The sequence below is a fragment of the Martes martes genome, assembly GCF_963455335.1.
Source record: "Martes martes genome assembly, chromosome: 7".
NCBI lineage: Eukaryota > Metazoa > Chordata > Mammalia > Carnivora > Mustelidae > Martes > Martes martes.
Genome location: NC_137894.1, coordinates 50,735,050 through 50,758,167, shown reverse-complemented (window position 1 = coordinate 50,758,167; position 23,118 = coordinate 50,735,050). Strand labels below are relative to the sequence as shown.

Sequence of the window (23,118 nt, the reverse complement as noted above, 5' to 3'; positions counted from 1 at the left end):
CAACTTGCATTCCCACCAACAGTGTAAGAGGGTTCCCCTTTCTCCACATCCTCTCCAACACACGTGGTTTACTGTCTTGTTAATTTTGGCCATTCTAACTGGTGTAAGGTGGTATCTCAATGTGGTTTTGATTGGAATCTCCCTGATGGCTAGTGATGATGAACATTTTTTCATGTGTCTGGTAGCTATTTGTATGTCTTCATTGGAGAAGTGTCTGTTCATATCTTCTGCCCATTTTTTAATATGATTGTCTGTTTTGTGTGTGTTGAGTTTGAGGAGTTCTTTATAGATCCTGGATATCAACCTTTTGTCTGTACTATCATTTGCAAATATCTTCTCCCATTCCATGCTCTTGGATCGGAAGAATAAACATCGTTAAAATGTCTATACTGCCCAGAGCAATCTATACTTTTAATGCCATTCCGATCAAAATTCCACCAGTATTTTTCAAAGAGCTGGAGCAAATAATCCTAAAATTTGTATGGAATCAGAAGAGACCCTGAATTGCTAAGGAAATGTTGAAAAACAAAAATAAAACTGGCGGCATCACGTTACCTGATTTCAAGCTTTACTACAAAGCTGTGATCACCAAGACAGCATGGTACTGGCATAAAAACAGACACATGGACCAGTGGAACAGAGTAGAGAGCCCAGATATGGACCCTCAACTCTATGGTCAAATAATCTTCGACAAAACAGGAAAAAATATCCAGTGGAAAAAAGACAGTCTCTTCAATAAATGGTGCTGGGAAAACTGGACAGCTATATGTAGAAGAATGAAACTCGACCATTCTCTTACACCGTACACAAAGATAAACTCGAAATGGATAAAAGACCTCAATGTGAGACAGGAATCCATCAGAATCCTCGAGGAGAACATAGGCAGTAACCTCTTTGATATCAGCCACAGCAACTTCTTTCAAGATATGTCTCCAAAGGCGAAGGAAACAAAAGCGAAAATGAACTTTTGGGACTTCATCAAGATCAAAAGCTTCTGCACAGCAAAAGAAACAGTCAACAAAACAAAGAGGCAACCCACGGAATGGGAGAAGATATTTGCAAATACATTTTTTATTGTGAAAAGGCATAAAATTTCCTTTATGGGCAACTTGTCATTTATCCATCATGTAATATCAAATACACCTGTAATCCTGTAAAATAAATATGATTCTTTTGAGGGCAAAGAGCCAAATCAAAGACATCATTGAGGAAAAACTTGAATATAGTAGACTATGAATTCTACAGAAGACAAAAGCTCTAATTTTAAATGTCTTTAAACTCCCTAATTCCTGACAGGGTTCTCAGAATATAGTTTCTCAGTTAATGAGCAGCAAATTGTCTTACTGGTTAAATTAGCAACTCTGGAGCTTCCTGACAACAGTATAAAATAAATGGATAATTCAGAGTAACGAGCTTTTGGACTTTAATTTAGTTACTTTGAAACAACATAATTTAGTACCAAATGTTTAAACAGCCATTAGAATTGCTAAACTGTGAAATCAGCATTATTTATATCTGATCGGGTATACAAAACTCATCAATTTTTTCCCAAAAAAAAAAAAAAAAAAAGGTAGTAGAAATCCCAAAGAATAAAGAAGAGACTACTAATTAGGGGTCACATTTATGAACCTAGCACCATCATTCCAGTCTCCCAGGCTATCCCAAGTGGCTAGAAGGAGGAAGGGAAGAGATGAGCATATTGGAAAAGGATAGTTCTTAATTTGTGGCCCATTGGTACTCTAAGCCAACACAGGATCTAGCAGAGAGGAAAATCACTGAGACTGGAATTTAAAACAAAAAAACTTTTGGTTCAGAGGGTTAGGAGGCACTCAAGAACAACAGAACCAGTATATCCAGAAGGCCGTGCTGGAGTCCGCCTCATGAACTAGGGAATTTCTTCTTGACGTCCAAGTCCTCTTAATTTCTATACGTTTTTCTAACCAGGTGTGATATGTCGTAATTCTGAGCCAGATACATTCCAACCACCTTACCAAAAGTACATCCAAGCAGGAACTAGAGCAAGGTTATCTGCTAGAAGTGTGCAAATGATGGCTAGAAACTGATTTTCATGAAACGGCACTGCTGCAAATCAACTTAACCCAATGCCTGTAGCTCAAAGAAGATGCTCTATAATCACTTTTGAGTTTATAAACTTGTTCTTTTCCCAAATCCTGGAAACCTCTAATATTCTCAGGTTGATTGCATGTATCTTTTTGTTCCATATCTTTCTATTTATACCAAGATTATAATACCACCTTCTGCACCAAAAAAGGACAGGTTAAGACAGTGTATGCCTGTGTTCTAAGTTTAAAACCTTAAGGGAAATGTAGTACAATGGTAAGGTAATTTGTCTGAATATTTTCCAAACTTGGCAGTTATTTTCTATATCAGAGGGATTTCATCATTTTGAACACACTATATTAATAATTCTGCTACACTCAGAATGGTATCATGAAAGTCATAACTAATAAACTAATAGTATATCAGTACACTAATAATGCCAACATATTGATAGACTATGTCTAGAAGGATAAATAAGAAACGACTATCTCTGTAAAAGGAAATGGGGACCAAGAGTTGTCAGTAGGCAAAGAAAATGCTTTTGCTGTGTACACTTTTGAACTTATCATGTGCATGTACTACCTATTTAAAAATAAACATAATTTTTACATAAAATATTAGTTGCTTCTACATAGACTATCTCTGAAAGAGACACAAGATACTGACAACAGTAGTCGCTTTCAAAAAGGTGAAGTGAGTGACTGGGGGACAGGGTGAAAGGGAGACCTCACTCCATGCTTTGTTTTACACTTTTTTTGAATTGGTGACATGTGACTATATTAAACTCTTCAATAAGTAACTAATTAAAAGTAGCATGTAAAAGTCCTAAGAAATTCTCTCTGCTTTTTAATTATAGCTTACATGTATTTCAAACTGATCCTATAAACCTAACACAAGAAGCAAAGTTTCAAAGCAGAAGTAAATCATAAATAAACATAAAATTATTTCCCCACTATTTTCTAACAAAATTTAAACTGCAGAGGGAAGAAAAATACTTTGTAATGTAATCTATAAAATGTGTTAACAGCTATGAAATGGGAAGAGATATTTTAAAACTTTTTAAGTGAAGACTTTTCATCCTCTTTCTGATATACCATTTTAACTTTGGAATAGAGTAAAAAATGTTTTTGTTTTTGTTTTGAGATTTTATTTATTTGACAGACAGAGATCACAAGCAGGCAGAGAGGCAGGCAGAGAGAGAGGAGGAAGCAGGCTCCCCGCAGAGCAGAGAGCCCGATGCGGGGCTCGATCCCAGGACCCTGGGATCATGACCTGAGCCAAAGGCAGAGGCTTTAACCCACTGAGCCACCCAGGCGCCCCTAGAGTAAAAAATGTTTTTGAAAAAATCTTATATTCTATACTACTAAGGAAGAAAGTACTTGCTATCCAATTATGTAAAGCAAAGATATTCACTTGCTTTTCTATGACTAAATATAAAATATCCCCAAATACATTCAGTATGACTTTATTACCCAAATATCAAAGGGATTTGGTATTGAGAGTAATTCTACTATAATTCCTCCTAAACCAATAGAAATAAATAACAAAATTCAAGAGTTAGAAAAGGTCTATAGGATAATTTAATTCAGTCCTTCATTTTACAGATTCAGAAGCAATCCCAGAAAGTTTAAATTCAAACTCAAAACCAACCTACGGGGAAAAAACATAGTTAGATCCTAGATGTTCTGCTTCTGCAACCAGTATGCTTTCAAGTCATGCCACTAAAAGGATGTACAGTAACTGAAAATATTTTTCAAATTTCTTTCTTGGCTTTATGTTTGTTTGTTTGCTTTTTAAGATTTATTTAAGAGAGCACATGTGCAGGGGAAGAAAGGCAGAGGGAGAGAGGAGACCTGAAGCAGACTTCCCGCTGAGTGCACAGCCAGACCCAGGGCCCCATCTCAGGACCCTGAGATCATGACCTGAGCCAAAATCAAGAGTCGGACACTAAACCCACTGAACCACCCACGTGTGCCAGCTCTACGGTTTAAATAAGTTGTTTGTGATAGTGATCATAAATGCTATTTAAGAAAGGAAAACAAGGAATAAGTCTTTAAAGGTATTTTAATTAATATAATCTCTTGAGATCGATAACATATTATAAGTTTTCTGTGGTAAGAGTGCATCCCTGAATAAGGCACTGCTGTCAGAAGGGTGGAGTCATTTCATTTTAAAATAAATGCCAAAAAATCAACTTTACAAAATAATTTTATCAATGTGAATCATTTTTTCTTTTTTTTTTATTTCTTTTCAGTGTTCCAGAATTCATTGTTTATGCACCACACCCAGTGCTCCATGCAATACATGCCCTCTATAATACCCACCACCAGGCTCACCAAACCTCCCACCCAATGTGAATCATTTTTAATTGTAAACATAGACTTAACATACAAGCATGAAATTGTATTCTTATTCACCAACATGAGCACACTCCAAACAAATTAATACAAGGCAAATACAAAAATACATACAAATAGATGTACATACCCAAATAACAAACTACAAAGATTCACCTGCCACTTCCTGAGACCAAAGTCTCTGCATAAATATACTGGAAAATACAGCAAAATGTCAATATAAAGGAACACAAATACACACACACATACACACACACACACACACAAACACACACATATATGCGTAAATACCAGAACACAAAGTGACATGTAGACATATAATATAGGTGCTTATGTACATATACATAAACACCTAGTTCAGTCAGAAATAACACAGACAGAAAACAAATGGTGATCTACAAAACAAAACTCAACAGTCACAATAAAATTGGGCTCAATACAATGCTCAACAGTTTAAATAATGGAAAAAAAAAAAAAAAAAGCCAGACCCTAAAGGGACTCCTACTGGCACTGAGTTTCTCATAAGTTGAAAATGTAATAACATACAAAGGTTGGTGACTCCTTTGATTATTTGCTAAATGAGATCACTAACAGTGAACAGAGAAATATTCTGCAAAGTGAGCTAAATTCTTTTTACTTTAAAGGCCCTGCTAGAGATTTGCTGCTGCTCTAATTCACGACTTGGGGAAGCAAAACTAAAAAAGCTGTTGCTGGGTTCAGGTGCTGTGGGAGACCCCACAAAAAATGGTCTGAAGTGAAAATCTCCATCTCCACCACCCCGATTTCGAACTGGTGTACTGTCCAAAGGAAACTTGGAGTTGTTCCCTAGAAAAAAATAAGTGAAAAACTTAAGCATCTATTTCTTCACAGATCTTTAGAAACAAAACACAATATTATTTAAGAAATTTTTTTTATTTAATAAATATTTTAACAGAACTCAACTCCTATGCAACTGTAAAATATAAACCTAATTTTGGATAAAGAAAGGGCTATGATAGCTCCCACTCCCTCCATGACCACAGTATATACCAAATCTTCTGCTGTGACACAGTTTCCAATAGCCATGACTTCATCACCCAAAGTAATTTGACACAATGAAATATGTTTTTAGTAATGCTAGAACTTATAATTCATAATCTTATTCATTGTCTATGTAATCTACTTCAAAGGAATACTGTGTGTGTATAAAACCATTTGACCCAGTGCTTTAAGAATAATTTTTCTTTTAAAGATTGCCACAGACACTCTAGAAAATATATGACAACTATGAACAATTGGCATATACTCATGATCCAAGATCAATTAGAATAACCTTAAGAAAAATCAGACAATAGATCTGATTAAATAAGCATTTAACAACTTCCACCGAGCCATTCTCTGGCTTCTACAAGTTTTAAAGGGAACATGTAACTAACTAAAGGAAGAGTGTGGACTATATCTGCTTCAAGCCAACAACTGTAGCAAGAGGTAAAAGTAAAAAGGTAAGTGTGCATAAAATGTGGAACAGGAAAGAACTAGTAAATATGAAAGAAATCAAAATAAATGTGGATCATAACAAGGAAAAAATATGTACAGTGTTAATATACAATAACACTTTGACTAAATTATAATTATGATTAACTGAAAGTTAAGCAAAAATTTATTTTTGTTTCAGTTCTTCTATCTGATAAACCTCATCTCATTACTTTCTGCCTTTTCTAGGATATCTCCTCCCCACTAAATCTTTTTCTTCAGCCTATAATTCAAAAAACGCATATTTAGGAAAGTCAAGTACAAGAAACCTCACTTTTTTATATGCCAAAAATAACTTACATTAATAGCATTACAAAAATCTATTGGATTCTGTTATTTCAAGAGTAGTATAAAGAAAAAAAGTCAGGAAGAGATACAATATTCATTGCATTTGCCAAAGCACCTAGAAAGCAAAAAAGTACTGGCATCTTCCTAGATTGTACACTTCCAGAAAGCAGGAATCCTATCTGGATAATTCTTATATCTCATTGCCTAGGATTATGTCTAGCAGTTTAGCACATGAAATATGTCTGATAAATATTTGGTAAATGAAAAAATGTGAACCAAACAACCAACAATAAGTTAAGAACGGTGCACTCAGTATTGTCATGTGAAAGAAACCAAACATGGCCTTTTTGAGTGGGGGCTCTGAAGACAGTTCTGTGACCTTGACCAATTTACTTAAATTTTCTGTGCTCAGTTTTCTCATCTGTAAAATAAGGATAATAATAATAATAACTACATCATAAAGTTTTGAAAATAAGAAGAATACATGTACAACTATAACAGTGCCTAGTATTTAGTAAACAATCAATAAATAGCAACTAATATCATTATTATTACTGCAAGGAAATAGCTTTCCACTTAAAGTACCAATATGAAGACTTTTACTTTGGAGAGATTTTTTCTCTGTTTACATTGAAGATGTAATTTAATCACAAGCAAAAAAAATAGATAAAAGCAAAGATGTACATGTTGAGACATGGATGAAGAATCTGGAGCTTACCACCACTTTTACGCCTTTGGAGTCTCCACTAACTTCCTGGAACTGTGCAGAACACAGTGTGAAAGATTTAAAGAACAGTTATTGGATATTACATGTCCCTTCTTACCTAACGGAAAGCCAAAAACACCAGACTGTGCAATCATGGATGGTTCAAGGGTACTTTCTTGGTTAGCAATAGTGATGTTTCGCAGCCTAAGGCTATCATAGAGGCCTTGGAGCTTTTGATACTGACGATTTCGTTCCATAAGTTTCTCAGATATGTCACTGAACTTTTTCTTATATTCTTCTAGCACTTTCTTCATAGAGGTGACCTCCCCCTTCATAGAGGTCAATTCTACATCCTTGCTCTGTATTTGCTGAGTATATATCTTCTCCATCTGTTTCAGATGGCCCTCAGCCTTGCTGAAATTATATTCTTGATAGAGACGCTCCTGATGTACCTGTCCCAAGACAGGAAAAAAAAAGACTTTTAAGGTAATAAATATGGTTATATATTGTAAAACTTTAAATGTAAAAGAAAAAGAAAGACTTACACTGGGATGTTATTAATTTAACATTTAGAACCAGGTTAAGAAGGAATCCAGATGTACAATAGGATGGTTATTATAGTAAATAATACACTGTGTCACTAAATGCATAGGAAAAAATTCTGAAGGAATACTCTCAAACTACTACAAATATACTAACAAAAAAAAGGATTTGTCTAACCTTAACAAGTGACATGTAGTCTTAAGGTTTTTAAGAAATAATTTCATATCTCAAGTAATCCATACTATAGAGAACAGATTATAAGATAGCCTCCAATTAACCCTGCCTCCTTGTACTTAGATACTCCTTTTGAATGTGGACAGAAACTATGATTGGAATACAGGAAAAATGACAGGATGAACGCACTACATAAGACTATAAAGTCTGGGGGAGGGGAGGAGACTATAAAGTCTGCCTTAGCACATTCTCTCTCTTGGCTGGCTTTGTAGAAGCAAGTAGCCATATTACAAAGGGCAACAAGCCAAGTTACCAAGAGCACTTTTTGGACAATAGCCAGCAAAATACTGAGGTCACACTGAATCTAAACATAGACTATACAACCTTCACAAAAATTGACTCAATACGAATCAAGACCTAAATGTAAACACAAAACTGTAAAATTGCAATATGATAACAGAGGAGAAAATCTAAATGATCTTGGGTTTGATGGTGATTTTTTAGATGCAACACCAGCAAGCACAATCTACAAAAGAAAAAATTGATAAGCTAGACTTCATTAAAATTAACAATTTCTGTTCTGCAAAAGACAATGTCAAGAGAATGAAAAGACAAGCCACAGACTAAGAGAAAATATTTGTAAAAGACGTTATCTCATAAAAGACTGTATACCCAAAACATACAAAGAACTTTTAGAACTCAACAGTAAAAAGGCCAACTTAAAAATCAAACTAATAAAAGATAACTGAAAAAAGAAAATTTCTGTAACATCTGAGTTAGATATGTAGAGAATTCTTATCAATAAGAAAAAACCTATAGCAATTGAAATAAGCAAAGTGAAACAGGCAATTCATAAAAGAAAAATTCATGAAAAAAATACAAGAAAATGTTTTCATCTAAAAGTCAGCCAAAAAAAAAAAAAAGTCAGCCAAGAAAGGCATATTAAAAGATTAACAAGATTCTACTTTATTCATACTAATCGGTGAGTAGAAAGTATGGAGAATCAAGCACCATCATACACTTAAGGGAACACAAAATAATATGGCCTAACTGGAGGGCAATTTTAAAATACTGCAATTTAGGGAACGCCTGGCTGGCTCACAGCATGCTATCTTGATCTTAGGGTTGTGAGTTCAAGTTCCACATTGAGTATAGAGAGCACTTAAAAATGAAATCTTTAAAAAATAAAAAAAAATAAAATACTGCAACTTTTAAACTTTTTTTTCTTTAATCTTTTTTTAAGGGCGCCTAGGTGGCTCAGTGGGTTAAGCCTCTGCCTTCGGCTCAGGTCATGATCCTAGAGTCCTGGGATCGAGTCCCGTATCGGGCTCTCTGCTCGGCAGGGAGCCTGCTTCCTTTCTCTCTCTCTGCCCACTTGTGATCTCTCTCTGTCAAATAAATAAATAAAATCTTTTAAAAAAAATCTTTTTTAAAGATTTTATTTGTTTATTTGTTTCTCAGAGAGAAAGAAAGAGAGCACAAGCAGGGGAAACAGTAGAGGCAGAGAGAGAAGCAGGGTCCTCGCTGAGCAAGGAACCCGATGTGGGACTCATCCCAGGACTCTGGGATCATGACCCGAGCCTAAGGCAGACGCTTAACCGACTGAGCCACATAGTCGTCCCCAGTTATTTACTTATTTATTTATTTATTTCGGGGGGAGAGAGAGAGAGAGAGAAGAGCATACAGGGGAGGGACAGAGGAAGAGAGAAAATCTTAAGCAGGCTCCACACTCAGCTTGGAGCCCAACTTGGGACTTGATCTCACAATCCTGAGATCATGACCTGAGCTGAAATCAAGAGTTGGATGCTTAACCAACTGAGCCACCAGGCATCCCAAAATACTGTAATTTTTACAACTTTGAAATGTATTCATCCACTTTCAGGAATTTAAATTGCAAATAATTAAATGTGGAATTTGATGATAAGAAAGCTCATCACCACTTTTTTTATAGCATGAAAATAAATTACGATGCAATACAACTATTAAAATTATAATTATAGGATAGCTAACTTTAAAATACTTAATAAAATATTCATAAGCATAATGTCAGCTTTAACTGATATTACCCTTACTTTTAGAGAAAATACATATTTATGCACAGAAAAAGTCCAGCAATACACAAACAAATATATCACAGTGATCTCTTAGTGATGGAATTACAGTTCATTTTTTTTCTTTCTTTTGGATTTCCAAAAATTAACCTATTACTTAAAAAAAAAATTTATTAGGGTTCCTGGGTGGCTCAGTCAGTTGAGCATCTGCCTGTGGTTCAGGTCATGATCCTAGGGTCCTAGGGTCCTAGGATCCAATCCCAAATCAGGTTCCCTGCTTGGAGGGGAGTCTGCTTCTCCCTCTGCCCCTCCCTGATGCTTGTGCGCATCCCCTCCCTCTCTCTCTCTCTCTCACACACACACTCTCTCTTTTATACTCTCTCAAATAAATAAATAATTTTTTTTAAAAAAATTATTTAAAAGAATGTTTTCTATATATTCATAAAAAATGAGGGATGCCTCAGTGGCTCATTCGGTTAACCATCTGCCTTTGGCTCAGGTCATGATTCCAGGGTCCTGGGATTGAGTCCCCCATCAGGCTCCTTGCTCAGAGAGGAGCCAACTTATCCCTCTGTCTGCCGCCCCCCACCCCCCCGCTTGTGCCCTCTAACAAATTAAAAAAAATAATAATAATAAGATCTTTAAAAAAAAAATGAATACAAACACAATGAAGGAGAAACATTAAAACTTCCACATATGCCTCAAATCACACTCTCCAGAAAAACAAGCCTAAGCACTAACCTGATACGTCCAGAAGGCCAGTGCACGGGAGCTAATGTCCAACACAATTTCCGGTCGAAGTCCTGCCAATACCATGGCTTTATATTCCTCTGATGGACTGAGTTCTGTGCGGACAATGTCTAGCTTTCCAGAAAGGGTACTATTGCAGGCAGGGCAGATAGCTGGTGACCGACTAAACTCACCACTGCCATGCTGATCACAGAAGATGTGAGAGCAGGCAGTGACCCATGCATAACCAGAGAGTTTGAGGCGACACTTGCGATAGTTACAAAGCAGCATGTCTTCACACAAAGACATAATAGAGAGTGAAGTCTCCAGATGCTGAAAAGAATCCTAATAAGAGGTAAATGAGAAGGTCAAATAAATCAAATTGCAATGAAATGAAATAGAGCATGTTTTCATTTTATTATGATAAAATAATGTATTTTATTGTTTGCATTTATTAGAATCAATATATCGATTTCAGTCACTCAACAATATTTACTGTGCTCCTTTATATAAACCTCTAGAAAGCCCATGAAAAAAAAATTTAAAGAAAAAATTAAAGACACAAGTGATCCAAATCTTACTAAAACCAAAAATAATATGCACATGGAAAATGAAGTTTAGGAACAGTTACAAAGTACAAATAAAAATTAATCAGTGCCTTTTGCCATTCCTCAATGCCTAAACAAAAAAGCCAAATTTATACCCATCCATAGTTTGCCAGAATATTTCAGTACCACTTCTCATGCTTGGCAGATATAAGTCCAGGCACCAATTTCAGCCACTCTTTAGGAAAAAGTGTTTTTTAAGTTACAGTTTTAGGTTTTTCATATACACTGATTTCTCAGATTCTTTACCTGTGTTGCCTTACCTAAAAAAGAGTAATAATATGATAGTATTAAATGGAAAATAATTTAATTCGTTCCAGCAAATGACCATTATGAAAACTGAAAATCTGAACAAAAGCTGTTTACCATCAAATAATTCACCTATTAATATAAATACTATTGAACGCTATACTCTCCGTAAAAAAGTTTATGAAACTAGGGTGCCTGGGTGGCTCAGTTGGTTAAGCAACTGTTTTTGGCTCAGGTCATGATCTTGGAGTCCCAGAATGGAGTCCCGCATCAGGCTCCCTGCTCAGCAGAGGGCCTGCTCCTCTCCCTGACCTCTGTGCTCTCTGGTGCTCTCTCTCTCTCAAATAAATAAATAAAACCTAAAAAAAAAAAAAAAAAAAAAAAGTTTGTAAAACTAAATACATACTCATAAATAAATAAATACTCTTCTGTTATTTTTCAATATAGTGTCCACTCTCATTGGTTTTACTAATCCAAACTGGACAACAATATTCTGGATATACCAAAATCATATATTGTATGAAATAACTTCGACACACCAATTACACACCAAGGAAAACGTTCATATTTAACACATTTATTAACCGACAAATTCTGTCAAGAATGTTGCCTTGATCCAAAGGAAAAACAAAATGCTGCCTTGGTCACATGGGTCGACGAGGGCGCTCTCCCAAAGTACCCACCGAGCTAGTCTCCAACCGTAAATGGCACCTTGCAGCAGGAATTATAAGGCCTATTTTACCTCCAGCAGGATAACAGGCACAGGGGAAGCAGAAGAGCTGGGAAGTTTTAAAGCTGAGAGCTTTCTCAGGCAGAGCGGAAGGTGCAGCTAATTCCAAATTTTCCCCACTCGGAGAAAAGCCAATTCGGTAAATTGTAAGTTACCGAGTAACAAGTTTTTAAGAATTGGACTCACGGAAAGTTCACTTGAGTTCTTTCTGCACTCTATAGAGAAAATAATAACAATAATAATACAAATAATATATCCAACCTGAGGGGCCCAGAAAAAGCGCGGGGAAACGCCGTTGCCTCCACAACTCTAGCACTACACGAGCGAGGATTCGCGGTACCTCTCCAGTACGACACAGAACGCATGCGTGGGGTGGCCCTGGAGCCTGCTGGGTACTGGGCACAGGGCTTCCGGCCGCGCAGGATCCTGGGACGGTCAGGCTGTGGCACCTGGATTCAGGCACATATCCCCACGCACGTGCATCTCAAGCGCTGTGAGGGCATGAATCCCACTGAGCATGGCCGGGTTTCCCACATGGGAGCCCCGTGGATAGGTCATGGAGTACCCTTTACTGCCCTCAACTGGCACAAAAAGTAACATCCTAAGCTATCCTGGGTATAACATTTGAGGTCAGAGGCTCCTGAGTAAGAGCAGGATGGGGACAGCTGGGAAGCTAACAGGGCTGGCTTGTGCCCCTGAGTATACGCGGGTGTTTGTCCTGGGAACTCTTGGAGAGGACCGGCTGGGCAGCACAGACTTGCTAAGTAGTTTCAAGGAAAAGTCCCAGAAATTTGAGATACCTGTACTTGGATAGCTATCACCTCCATGTTGAGGTAGATTCTGCCGTTTTATTTTTTAATCCATCTTGATAAAGACATCTTTCTAGCTCTTACACATCCTCTATATACATTTAAAGAAAATAGAACTTTTCCTTCGTTTAGAATCTGTGTTAGAAACATTCATTACAGCGCCTGTAATGAAGCGAGAGGATCGGATGTCAACTTTTTTGAGGTGATCTGCCTGCCTTTTTTGAGGTGCTCTCCTGGACCTACTTGTAATTGTTTAAATGTTTGTGCCTGTTTTACCCTAATGCTATTACCTGTCACTTTCTTTTCTGTTCTTTGTAAACTGTGTGATTTTCTGCTCAATCTATGAGTTCATTAGAATCCATATTGAAACTAAACTGAGAAGGGCTTGAGGGGTTCTCAGAATACAAGCCTTAATGCTGTCTTTTGTGGCCGGCCACCTGTCCAGATGATGTGACCCCATTGTGAATTAGTAAGACACAATCCAATGAATCAGCAACACAATGGATACCAAAGCCCTGCAAACCTCTTTCTGGGTAGTGAATTTCTAACCCATTCTTCTTCAAACAAAAACCTATCCTAATTAAACAATTTTCTGCTAGTTTTCGGTCTACTTACAGCTTGTTCACAGTAATTAGAAAAGGTCATCTTGACCTCTGCATACATTTCCTAAAATGTCTTGAAAGTTTAGAGTGGTAACTTAATTCCAGTGGTACAAATTGGATTCAAACAAAATTGGGGTTTCATATGTAAACTCCTAACATCTATTTTGGCTATCTGAGTCTTTTGTGCATTTTCTGATTTTTAACAATGCCAAATGTAGTACAACAAAAGAGTACAATCTCAAAGTTAGAAAACACAAAGCATTCAGCCAGTACCTAATTTTGTGATCTAACTTACCTTTGTACTGCAATACGATCTCTTCTACTTCTTCATTAAGACAACTGATTCCCCAAACCTTAGTGTTCCCCACACAATTTTCCCACTAACTCAGTTTCAAATTTCCAACCCATTTGGCCAGAAGTTTGTAGGAGTAACATATATATGTATGTGTAGTATGTATATGTATGTATGTATGTATACTTTTTTTTTTTTTGCCAACATGTTTTGGCAGATAGAATAAATGGGGGCAGGGTGCTAAAAAGTCTTAATATCGCAATAATCTGGGACACCAGGACCTGAACTAACCTGCTTCTCAGTGGCACTGTGTACTCTTCTGTTATGGCATAGACAAACCCTTTATTGGCTCTTTTCTAGAGGGCTCCTGGGGATGAGACTACTGAACCCAATCAAGGCTGAAATACAAAGACCCAACCACCAAAAAGAGCTTTTTAAAAAAAATTTTTTTTATTAAATATTAAGCATACAAAAAATGTGTGAAGAATGAACATCACTCAGCTTTAATAAAATGAAATCTTTCTCACATTTGATATTATTCCTCACTTAGCCAGATTGTTTTGGTAGCCATTCTTCATTGACTCTTAATGGATCAGGCATCATAATTAGCTATCAAGAGTTTAATTTTTTTTAAGATTTTATTTTTTAAATAATCTTTATACCCAAGGTGGGGCTTGAACTCACAACCCTAAGATCAAGACTCATAGGCTTTACCAACTGAGCCATCCAGGCTCCCCAAATACTAAGTGTTTTAAGTAGACTCTGTGGTACTCAGATAGTTTAATGTACCTATATATACAATTTCCATCAGAGTCAAAGTCAAAATTGAAGTCTCAATTATTACATATAAATAAATATCTTGCTAAAATGCCATTAAAATGGTTGCCATTTTCCAGGGACTTAAAAAATTTGGGGGGATGCCTGGAGGGTTTTCAGTTAGTTAAGCAGCTGCTTTCGGTTCAGGTCATGATCCCAGGGTCCTGGAATCAAGTCCTACATCGGGCTTCTTGCTTGGCAGGGAGCCTGCTTCTCCCTCTGCCTGCCCCCTGCCCTGCCTGCCACTCCCCCTGCTTGTGCTCTCTCCCTCTCTCTGAGAATTAAATAAATAAATACAAATCTAAAAAAAAAAAAAAAATTAATGGCGGTTTCAAATCACTTTATATATTTTTCAGTATCTATTCTGGGCCAGGCATTACAGATAAGGAAGCTTTCCCACTTTCATGGAGTTTATAATCTAGCAAAGAATCTAAGAATGACAAAAGCAAGTATTTTACTCTTTCCTTTGGTGCCTCTTACATTTTTGCAAGTTGATTCTATAAGCCATTTCTGGTGAGAAAAGTCAGGTTCCATCTTTAATTTGAAAATCATCTACCTTCATGCTGGAAAGAAGAAGACATTTTTAATGCTAACCTGAAATATATAAACAGCTACTCAGTAGAAAACTGATCAGTAGAAACTCATCAGTAGAAAACTAATTAAACCACTTAAAATTTAATGATTTCAGAGCATAATGTTTCAGTAACTCTCAGAATCAATTTACTAGACCTCTTTCTTTCATAGTCCTAGGTCAGTGCTATTCAAACACTTTTGTAGTCAAAGGGATTTCTAAAAACTACATCCTCATGTTTTCATATTAGTTTTATTTTTCAATCACAGGTACATTCTTAATCTATCACCACCTACTTCGTAATTGTTTGACTCCGCAAAAATCAGAAGACACTAATGGATGGCCAATGCATCCCCATGGTGCCCTGAGTGAAGACAAGTCAGCTTTGATATATGATGGAATAAAATCCCACTACCAAAAGCTCCAAGCAGTGAGAGGAACAGCCATCAAAATTTATCTCCAACCATTTTAATAAATGCTTTAAGAAACATTTATAAAAATAAAGCTATCAAGTCGCTCTTAATAGGAATCACTACGTCTAAATTTTTAGGTCAACTAAGAGCTAGAAGAGCCAGCTAGATAGACAAAATGAGGAATAAGATGATAAATAAATTGGTACCAAAACAAGATCAATCAACTAAAGAAAATGTTACTGGGACAGTTATATAGAGATATGCCCTATAGTCCTTATCACTATACTTTGCCTAATTCTAGAACTCAATTGAGTTTTGTGTGCTGGAGAGAAACATAATGAGGTATAGACCAACTGGCAGAAAGATGCATATAAGCAAAAACTGCACAGGACTTTGAAGATAAAACAGCTAACATTTTTGTGTGATTACCATATGCTTAAACAATGTTCTAAGCCCATGCATTTATTATGTAATCTTCAAAGTCAAGTACTATTCTTCTGAATCCAGTACTATTATTTTCATCTTCTAAGATATAAGGGTACTAAGACACTGAGATGTTAAGAAACTTGCCAAGTTTACATAACTGATTACGTGACAAAAGATGGGTCTGAACCCTGTCTGACTCCAGAATCCATGTGTAACTATTATATTATGCTACTTCTCAACATCCTTAGTTGACTTTTTTAAAAAACAAAATTTTCTGTAGCAACTTAGCAGCTGGCCATGAAGTCATAAAGCTGAATTTTCAAAGATTCATATATATGTCAAAATTTCTTGATTTCAGATAACCCTTACCATAACAGAAAAATGTTGTCATCATCTATTGTATATCCAGGACTTAGAGCACCCAATAATTCCAGCCTGGGAAAGAAGTGAGACTCAGATCTAGTTTCAGTCTCCTGAAGCTTCATTTCTGCAAAAGACATAGCCAAAACTAAAAACTACTTCAAGTGCTGATGTTACTTTGAATTATTAGCATTTCCTGTATTTCTGCCTCACATGTACCCCATTCTCTCCCAAAACATGCAGGCACAGGTAAAGGATAGAAGCCTGTTCTGTGTAGGTTCAATTATACAATACCTGAATATAGTAAAGTCAGAAAATACAAGTTAACAAGATCACCCTTAGAATACAATTCTATAGGAGACAATAACCCCTGGTATTTGAATATATCCTTTCAGATAATTTCTGAAGTAAACATAAGTATATGAAAATGTTTAAGCATGAGTGCCTGGGTGGCTCAGTGGGTTAGGCCCCTCTGCCTTCAGCTCGGGTCATGATCTCAGGGTCCTGGGACCCAACCCTGCATTGGGCTCTCTGCTCAGCGGAGAGCCTGCTTCCCCCCACTCTTTCTCTGCCTGCCTCTCTGCCTACTGGTGATCTCTATCTGTCAAATAAATAAAATTTTAAAATCTTAAAAAAAAAAAAAAGAAAATGTTTAAGCATAAAAAGGATTACACATACTGCTCTATAACTTGTTATTAATGTATCATGAATACCCTTCCATTTCAAGAAAGATAAACCTCTATCATAACTTTCAAATGTTCATATAGTGTCACATTTTATGATCTTGGCAAAATTGACTTAACCAACTCTGGGATTCTCTTAATCTTTTTTTTTTTTTTAATTTTTTATTTCTTTTCAGCGTAACAGTATTCATTGTTTTTGCACCACACCCAGTGCTCCATGCAATCCGTGCCCTCCCTAATACCCACCACCTGGTTTGTTTGGTTTTTTTTAACATATAATGTATCATTTGAGATTCTCTTAATCTTACATATAGATTAATAAGTGATAAGTTTAAAACTGCCAAGTAAAATGGTTGACAGAATTATACCAGTTATCAGTGTTTTTTCTGTAGTGTTTGAATGTTTAGATTAAGGATTCTTGACCCTAGTTCTGCCTATCTCAAGAAGATACCACAAAAGATCAAAGCACAACAAAGTGTTGTAGTGTCAGATCTGTAATTCAAAGATTTAAGAACTACCTGGGACTGGAGGCTAGAATCCAGTAAGAATTCCAAGAAGCAGAATTCAACTCCAGGTATTTGCCCTAGCTTTAGTCTGCTCAGAGCATGTGTTTAATCAGGGTGATCAGCTGAAACACGGACTTAACATGCATTTCATCATGGCAAACTGTAAATGACTGATGAAGGGCGAACCACCACCAGCTCCTCATCTTTAAACCAAGCGAACCCTCTTAATGTAAGAACTAAGGCTTTTTCAAACTACCAAATTCTAGCTACTAAGAACACGGGGCCCCAAAACTTAGGAGGTGATTAAAAATCCAAACAAAGTAAAAATAGTTTTCTTTTACATTTACCTCTGGTATCAAAAGAATCAGCTTCTATCTAGGAATTAGTTGAACTACATGATCTACCAACTACCTGAATACCATCTTTCCAGATGTATCATCTCTGGAAAATAAAAAGTAAGCAAGTAAATAAATAAAAGTTATGATTACATGACTTGAATGCACACCAGCCTACTCCCAAGTCATACCCCTATAGCCTCAAGGAAAATTAAACTCAAGGAAAACGTCATTCTATATATTAACTTCTAGTCAGTATATAAATTGATCCATCTACTCAGAGAACATCATGAAATGTCCAATCTCAGTATCACATTAGGGCAGGACTCTTACACAAGCTCAACTTTTGTATGAATTTAAAGTTTTGGGACGCCTGGGTGGCTCAGTTGGTTAAGCGTCTGCCTTCGGCTCAGGTCACAATCCCACAGTCCTGGGATAGAGTCCCACATCAGGCTCCTTGCTCAACGAGGAGCGTGCTTCTCCCTCTGCCTGCTTCTCCCCATTCTTGCGCTCTGTTTCTGACAAATAAATAAAATCTTTAAAAAAAAAAAAAAGTTTGGGGGCACCTGGATGGCTCAGCCAGTTAGGTGTCTGCCTTCAGCTCAGGTCGTGATCCCTGGGTCCTGAGATTGAGCCCACATTGGGCTCACAGCCCAGTGAGGAGTTTGCTTCTCCCTCTCCCTGTGTCTCCTCACCCCTGCTTGTGTTCTCTCTCTCTCTCTTAAATGAATAAATAAAATCTTTTTAAAAATTGATTAACTGGGGCACCTGGGTGGCTAAGTGGGTTAAAGCCTCTTCCCTCGGCTCGGGTCGTGATCCCAGGGCCCTGGGATCGAGCCCCGCATCGGGCTCTCTGCTCAGCAGGGAGCCTGCTTCCTCCTCTCTCTCTGCCTGCCTCTCTGCCTACTTGTGATCTTTCTGTCAAATAAATAAAATCTTTAAAAAAAATTGATTAATTAATTTAAAAGTTTGGGTAAAACTGTACAATAAGTCTAACCACACTCTGAAAGGATACAAGTCAACAGTCTCACAATAAGAGAACAGGTATGGAAAAGGAAGGAGCTGTGTGCTGGCTGCAACCAGAGCTTGACAGCCACGGGGAAAATTCAGCAATATGGGGCATAAAAGGCATGGGATACTGCAACCTCTCCAAGTCCATACGGTGTGTAACTATAGAAAACCCTTGTAACCAGTCACTAAATTCACAAAATCCTTAAGAAAAAAAAAAAAAGGTAACTCATAAGATAAATAAGAAGGTAATCTGAGGCCCCTGCTGGCTCAGTTGGTAGAACATGAAACTCTACCTCAAGGTTTTGAGTTCAAGCACCACTTTAGGAGTGCAGTCTACTTTTTTAAAAATGAGAAAGTAATCCAAAATAGTTAACATTTTTTTCAAAGCATGTTTCAATTTCATTTCATCCAACGTTGATTGAATTTAACTCTTGGTAAAAATTAATCATAATAGGGGCACCTGGGTGGCTCAGTGGGTTAAAGCCTCTGCCTTCGGCTCAGGTCATGATCTCAGCGTCCTGGATCGAGCCCCGCATCGGGCTCTCTGCTTTGCAGGGAGCCTGCTTCCTCCTCTCTCTCTGCCTGCCTCTCTGCCTAGTTGTGATTTCTCTCTGTCAAATAAATAACATATTAAAAAAAATTTTTTTTAAATTAATCATAATAAACTAAAGAAAACCTTCCTCTGACAAAGCAAAATTGTAGCATCATTTGGAGCCCAACTTGGCCACAAGATGGCAATCTAAGAAAAAGTATAATTTCCTCTTCCAACACTTGGTGTAATCTAACTTTTAGGTGAAATAGGCTGAACACAAAATTCATCACTGCAGGCAACCTTCAGACTATTCCATGTTCACCAGATTACTAACTAGAAAGTTTCTTATATTGCATTTAATGATAATTTAAAACTTACTACTAAAAATATTACAATTATATTTTTACTATGTTCCTTTTCATACAGCAATATGAAGATTTAAAAATCTATAACCTCAGATATAATCTAGCTAAAAAGACAAGATTCATGAATATTGGTGCCCATGGGGGACACCAAATAAGCAGTAGAGCAAGCAATGCTAAGAACAAGAACCGGTGGTCACAGATGTCTTCATGAAGAAAAAAGGTACAGGTCTTGAATGAGCCTTAAAATTATACTTAAAATAATACCATATTATATAGTTTAAAGTTGCTAAGAGAGATCTTAAAAGTTCTCATCACAAGAAAAAAAATTGTACTGTCCTATAGGTAACACCACATTCATTCATTAAAATTAAAGTTAAGTTAAAAACTAACTTAATGGGGCACCTGGGTGGCTAAGTGGGTTAAAGCCTCTTCCTTCGGCTTGGGTCGTGATCCCAGGGCCCTGGGAACGTGCCCTGCATCGGGCTCTCTGCTCAGCAGGGAGCCTGCTTCCTCCTCTCTCTCTGCCTGCCTCTCTGCCTACTTGTAATGTCTATCTGTCAAATAAATAAATAAAATCTTTAAAAAAAAAACAAACTAACTTCCTCAGTCAGCCACATTGTAATTGCTGAATCAGTAGTCACATGTGGCTAATGGCCACCATATTGAACAATATAGAACATTTCCCTCATCGCACAAAGTTCTGTCGGACAACGGTGCCTTAAAGGATGAGTATAACTAAAATATACTGACAGAAAGGAAACAGTAGCTATCATTCTTAAAAATTCCTACTGTCTATCAAGAACTGTACAAATCACTTCACTCAAACTTTACAATCTCATATTTACACGGAAATTTGAGGCTCAGAGGAGTTAAATAAATTGTCTAAGGTCACCCAGCTATTAAGAGCTAGGATTTAAATCCAGTTCTGTCAATACTCCCAATTTTCACTTCACCATACCACTTCCTACATGAAATAAGAGGCAGAGCTACAGAAGATAGTTTGCTTTGGCATATATCGAGAATGCTCTAGAGCCTCGGTAGTCAGAAAGAGACTGAGGTGTTTTTAAGTACCTGAGACATACGATCAAAGTGTTATTTTAACTCCTATCCTAGAGTTGAATACTGTTTTAATTATGTAAAATGTTTTCAGAGGAGCAGCATATTAGATTAACCAAGGGAACAGAGACAGGAAGTAAGCATTGAAGTGCAAGGTTTCTACAGCTTTAACACTGTCTCCCTCAAAACCCCATGATCCAAGTATTCCCTACAAGAGAATAATTATATATATATACCTAAAGGTGCAACTTCTCTATTTGAATCATCTCACAAACAACCTAGATTGTAACAGTTCTGGTCTCTGTATCCTTGGCACATCACCTAAAGTTTAGTACATAAATTCTGATGTTAAACACATGACCCCTCTCCCAGGACGAGATGCTCCCTGCAGGATTCTAGCTATGCTTCAGCAAATGTCACTGTACCATGTGAAGGCCACTTCATATTTACTGAGCATTTAGGGAGCTTAAGCAAATATTTTGTAAATACCTCATGAACTATCAATGACCCACTCATTTTGTTCCCTGTAAGAAGTAATTGCTGCCAAGTGCTGGTGCTCATGGCGAAAAGGTACATTTTACATTATGTGAACAGATACTTCATGAAGACCTGATACAAACTCCAAACTGATAATACCAAATCATCTGATGCTTCTGCTTTAAGATTACTACCACTGCTCAGTTTTACCCTGTTCCACGCCAATTACTCAGTGCCCACTCTGTGTCTAGCATTATAGGATACAACAGGAACTCAAACGGAACTCCTGTTGTATAGGATACAACAGGAACACTTTTAGATAGAAAAGACACACAGACATGGGTGAGACAGAGAGAACACTCAAAGGCCTATCTTAGTCAAAGTTCAAGTACTTGCTTTATGACACCATCAACCTCTAACCTTTCCTACTGAGAATGTCCAAATCCAAGCCCACTTGATCGTTAGGGCATCTATAGCAGATGTTACAGATGCTTTCATAGTGCCACTTCCCGACTGGCACCCAGGGGTCTGAAGACCCAGGCCTTCCTTTCTCCATGGATTCTGTCTTCAACCTGAAACAAAAGGAAAACAATACAAAACTTTATCTAGGAAGTAAATGCGGACCTGTCACTTGTCATGGCTCTCTTTCAGGGATAGCTCTGTAAGACACTGCTATCAGAAGAGATTCCAAGTTTTGTTTCCCACTCACTGTCAGCTACTTTAGAAATAGTGATTGTTTTAACCTCTCAGAGCATATAGAAAATAAAAGTGGGGAGTTCAGAAACATACACTAACCATTTAGCTCATACCAACAGCCCAGAATTTCACCCAGCCCCAGTCCCATTGCTGATATAACAGATGAAAATACAGTACCTGAGGGCTTTGCATCAAAACAGCGCCTGGGGCTGAAAGGGGCGCCTGGGTGGCTCAGTCCTTAAGCATCTGCCTTCGGTTCAAGTCATGATCCCACAGTCCTGGGATCAAGACCCACATGAGGCTCCTGGCTCAGCAGGAAGCCTTCTTCTTCCTCTCCCCTTTCCTCTCTTGATGTGTTTCTCTCTGTCAAATAAGTAAATAAAAACCTTTAAAAAAAAAAAAAAAACCAGCAGGAAAGAATAACAAAATCAGAATACAGGAGGCAGTAAAACTGTTATTCTGTTAACCTGACATTTTATCTATTTCATAGTACTTGATCTATCTCAGAATTTATAAAGCACTTTCTATAATTATCTCATTTTGCAAGTACTATGTCTTCTCCATTTTATAGGTCTGCAAGCAAGATATGGAGACTAAATGGCAGGCAGCTTAATGGTTAAGATAATGGATTTTGAAGTCAGACAAAACTGGATTTGAATCTTGACTCCCCTGCATATTTACAACTTCTCTAAGCTTCTGAGTCCCTTTCTGAAAAATGAAGACAAATACCATGTACCTCTTAGGACCCTTGGGAAGAGTAAATGAGGTAAAATAAACATAAAATACTTTGCACACTAGCTGGCATGTAGTTAAGTATTTAATACGCTGTTTCCATTATTAAGTGTCCAAGCTCGACCAGCTAATGAGTTTGAATGCAGATATTCTGCCTAACAATTTCACTCTTCACAATAATCTTGAAGCCAAGAAAGACATTCACATCTTTCATAAGGGCCTTCCAAATGCAAGATATTCCTAACTGGAAAACAAGAGATGATTTTAGCCTTTTTAAGACTTTAAGGGAAAAAAACAGCTTTGGTGGGATTTCCAGAAGCTTTTGTTTTGCATGTTTACATCCCAAAAAACATTTCCATTTTCCCTAACTCAGTGCTAAAATATGAGTTTACCCACTCAACACCATAATTTCAGGAAGATATCCAACACAC

At 37.1% G+C, this 23,118-nt stretch overlaps 1 protein-coding gene across 2 annotated transcripts; it reads right to left on the bottom strand.

Annotated features, from left to right (window-relative positions):
* Positions 1 to 4,109: 4,109 nt before the first annotated feature.
* CCNB1IP1 (cyclin B1 interacting protein 1) lies at positions 4,110 to 16,419 on the bottom strand. Of its 2 annotated transcripts, XM_080809828.1 has the most exons (4): positions 16,304 to 16,419; positions 10,434 to 10,766; positions 7,043 to 7,376; positions 4,110 to 5,243 (listed from the first exon to the last, which is right to left on the bottom strand). In XM_080809828.1, exons 1-4 carry the CDS (start codon positions 16,304 to 16,306, stop codon positions 5,041 to 5,043), a joined length of 873 nt encoding a protein of 290 aa, XP_080665954.1. In that variant the 5' UTR covers positions 16,307 to 16,419; the 3' UTR covers positions 4,110 to 5,040. The 2 variants fall into 2 exon arrangements, with proteins under 2 accessions (XP_080665954.1, XP_080665955.1); XM_080809829.1 differs by lacking the exon at positions 16,304 to 16,419 and having other exon boundaries at positions 10,434 to 10,754.
* Between the last annotated feature and the right edge of the window lie 6,699 nt (positions 16,420 to 23,118).

Coding starts and splice junctions, on each gene's coding strand:
- CCNB1IP1 (XM_080809828.1), bottom strand. Junction 7,377..10,433: donor TGGCCTTCTGGACGTATCAG/GTTAGTGCTTAG, acceptor GTCTTGGGACAG/GTACATCAGGAGCGTCTCTA. Junction 5,244..7,042: donor TGTTTTTGGCTTTCCGTTAG/GTAAGAAGGGAC, acceptor ATTTTTTTCTAG/GGAACAACTCCAAGTTTCCT.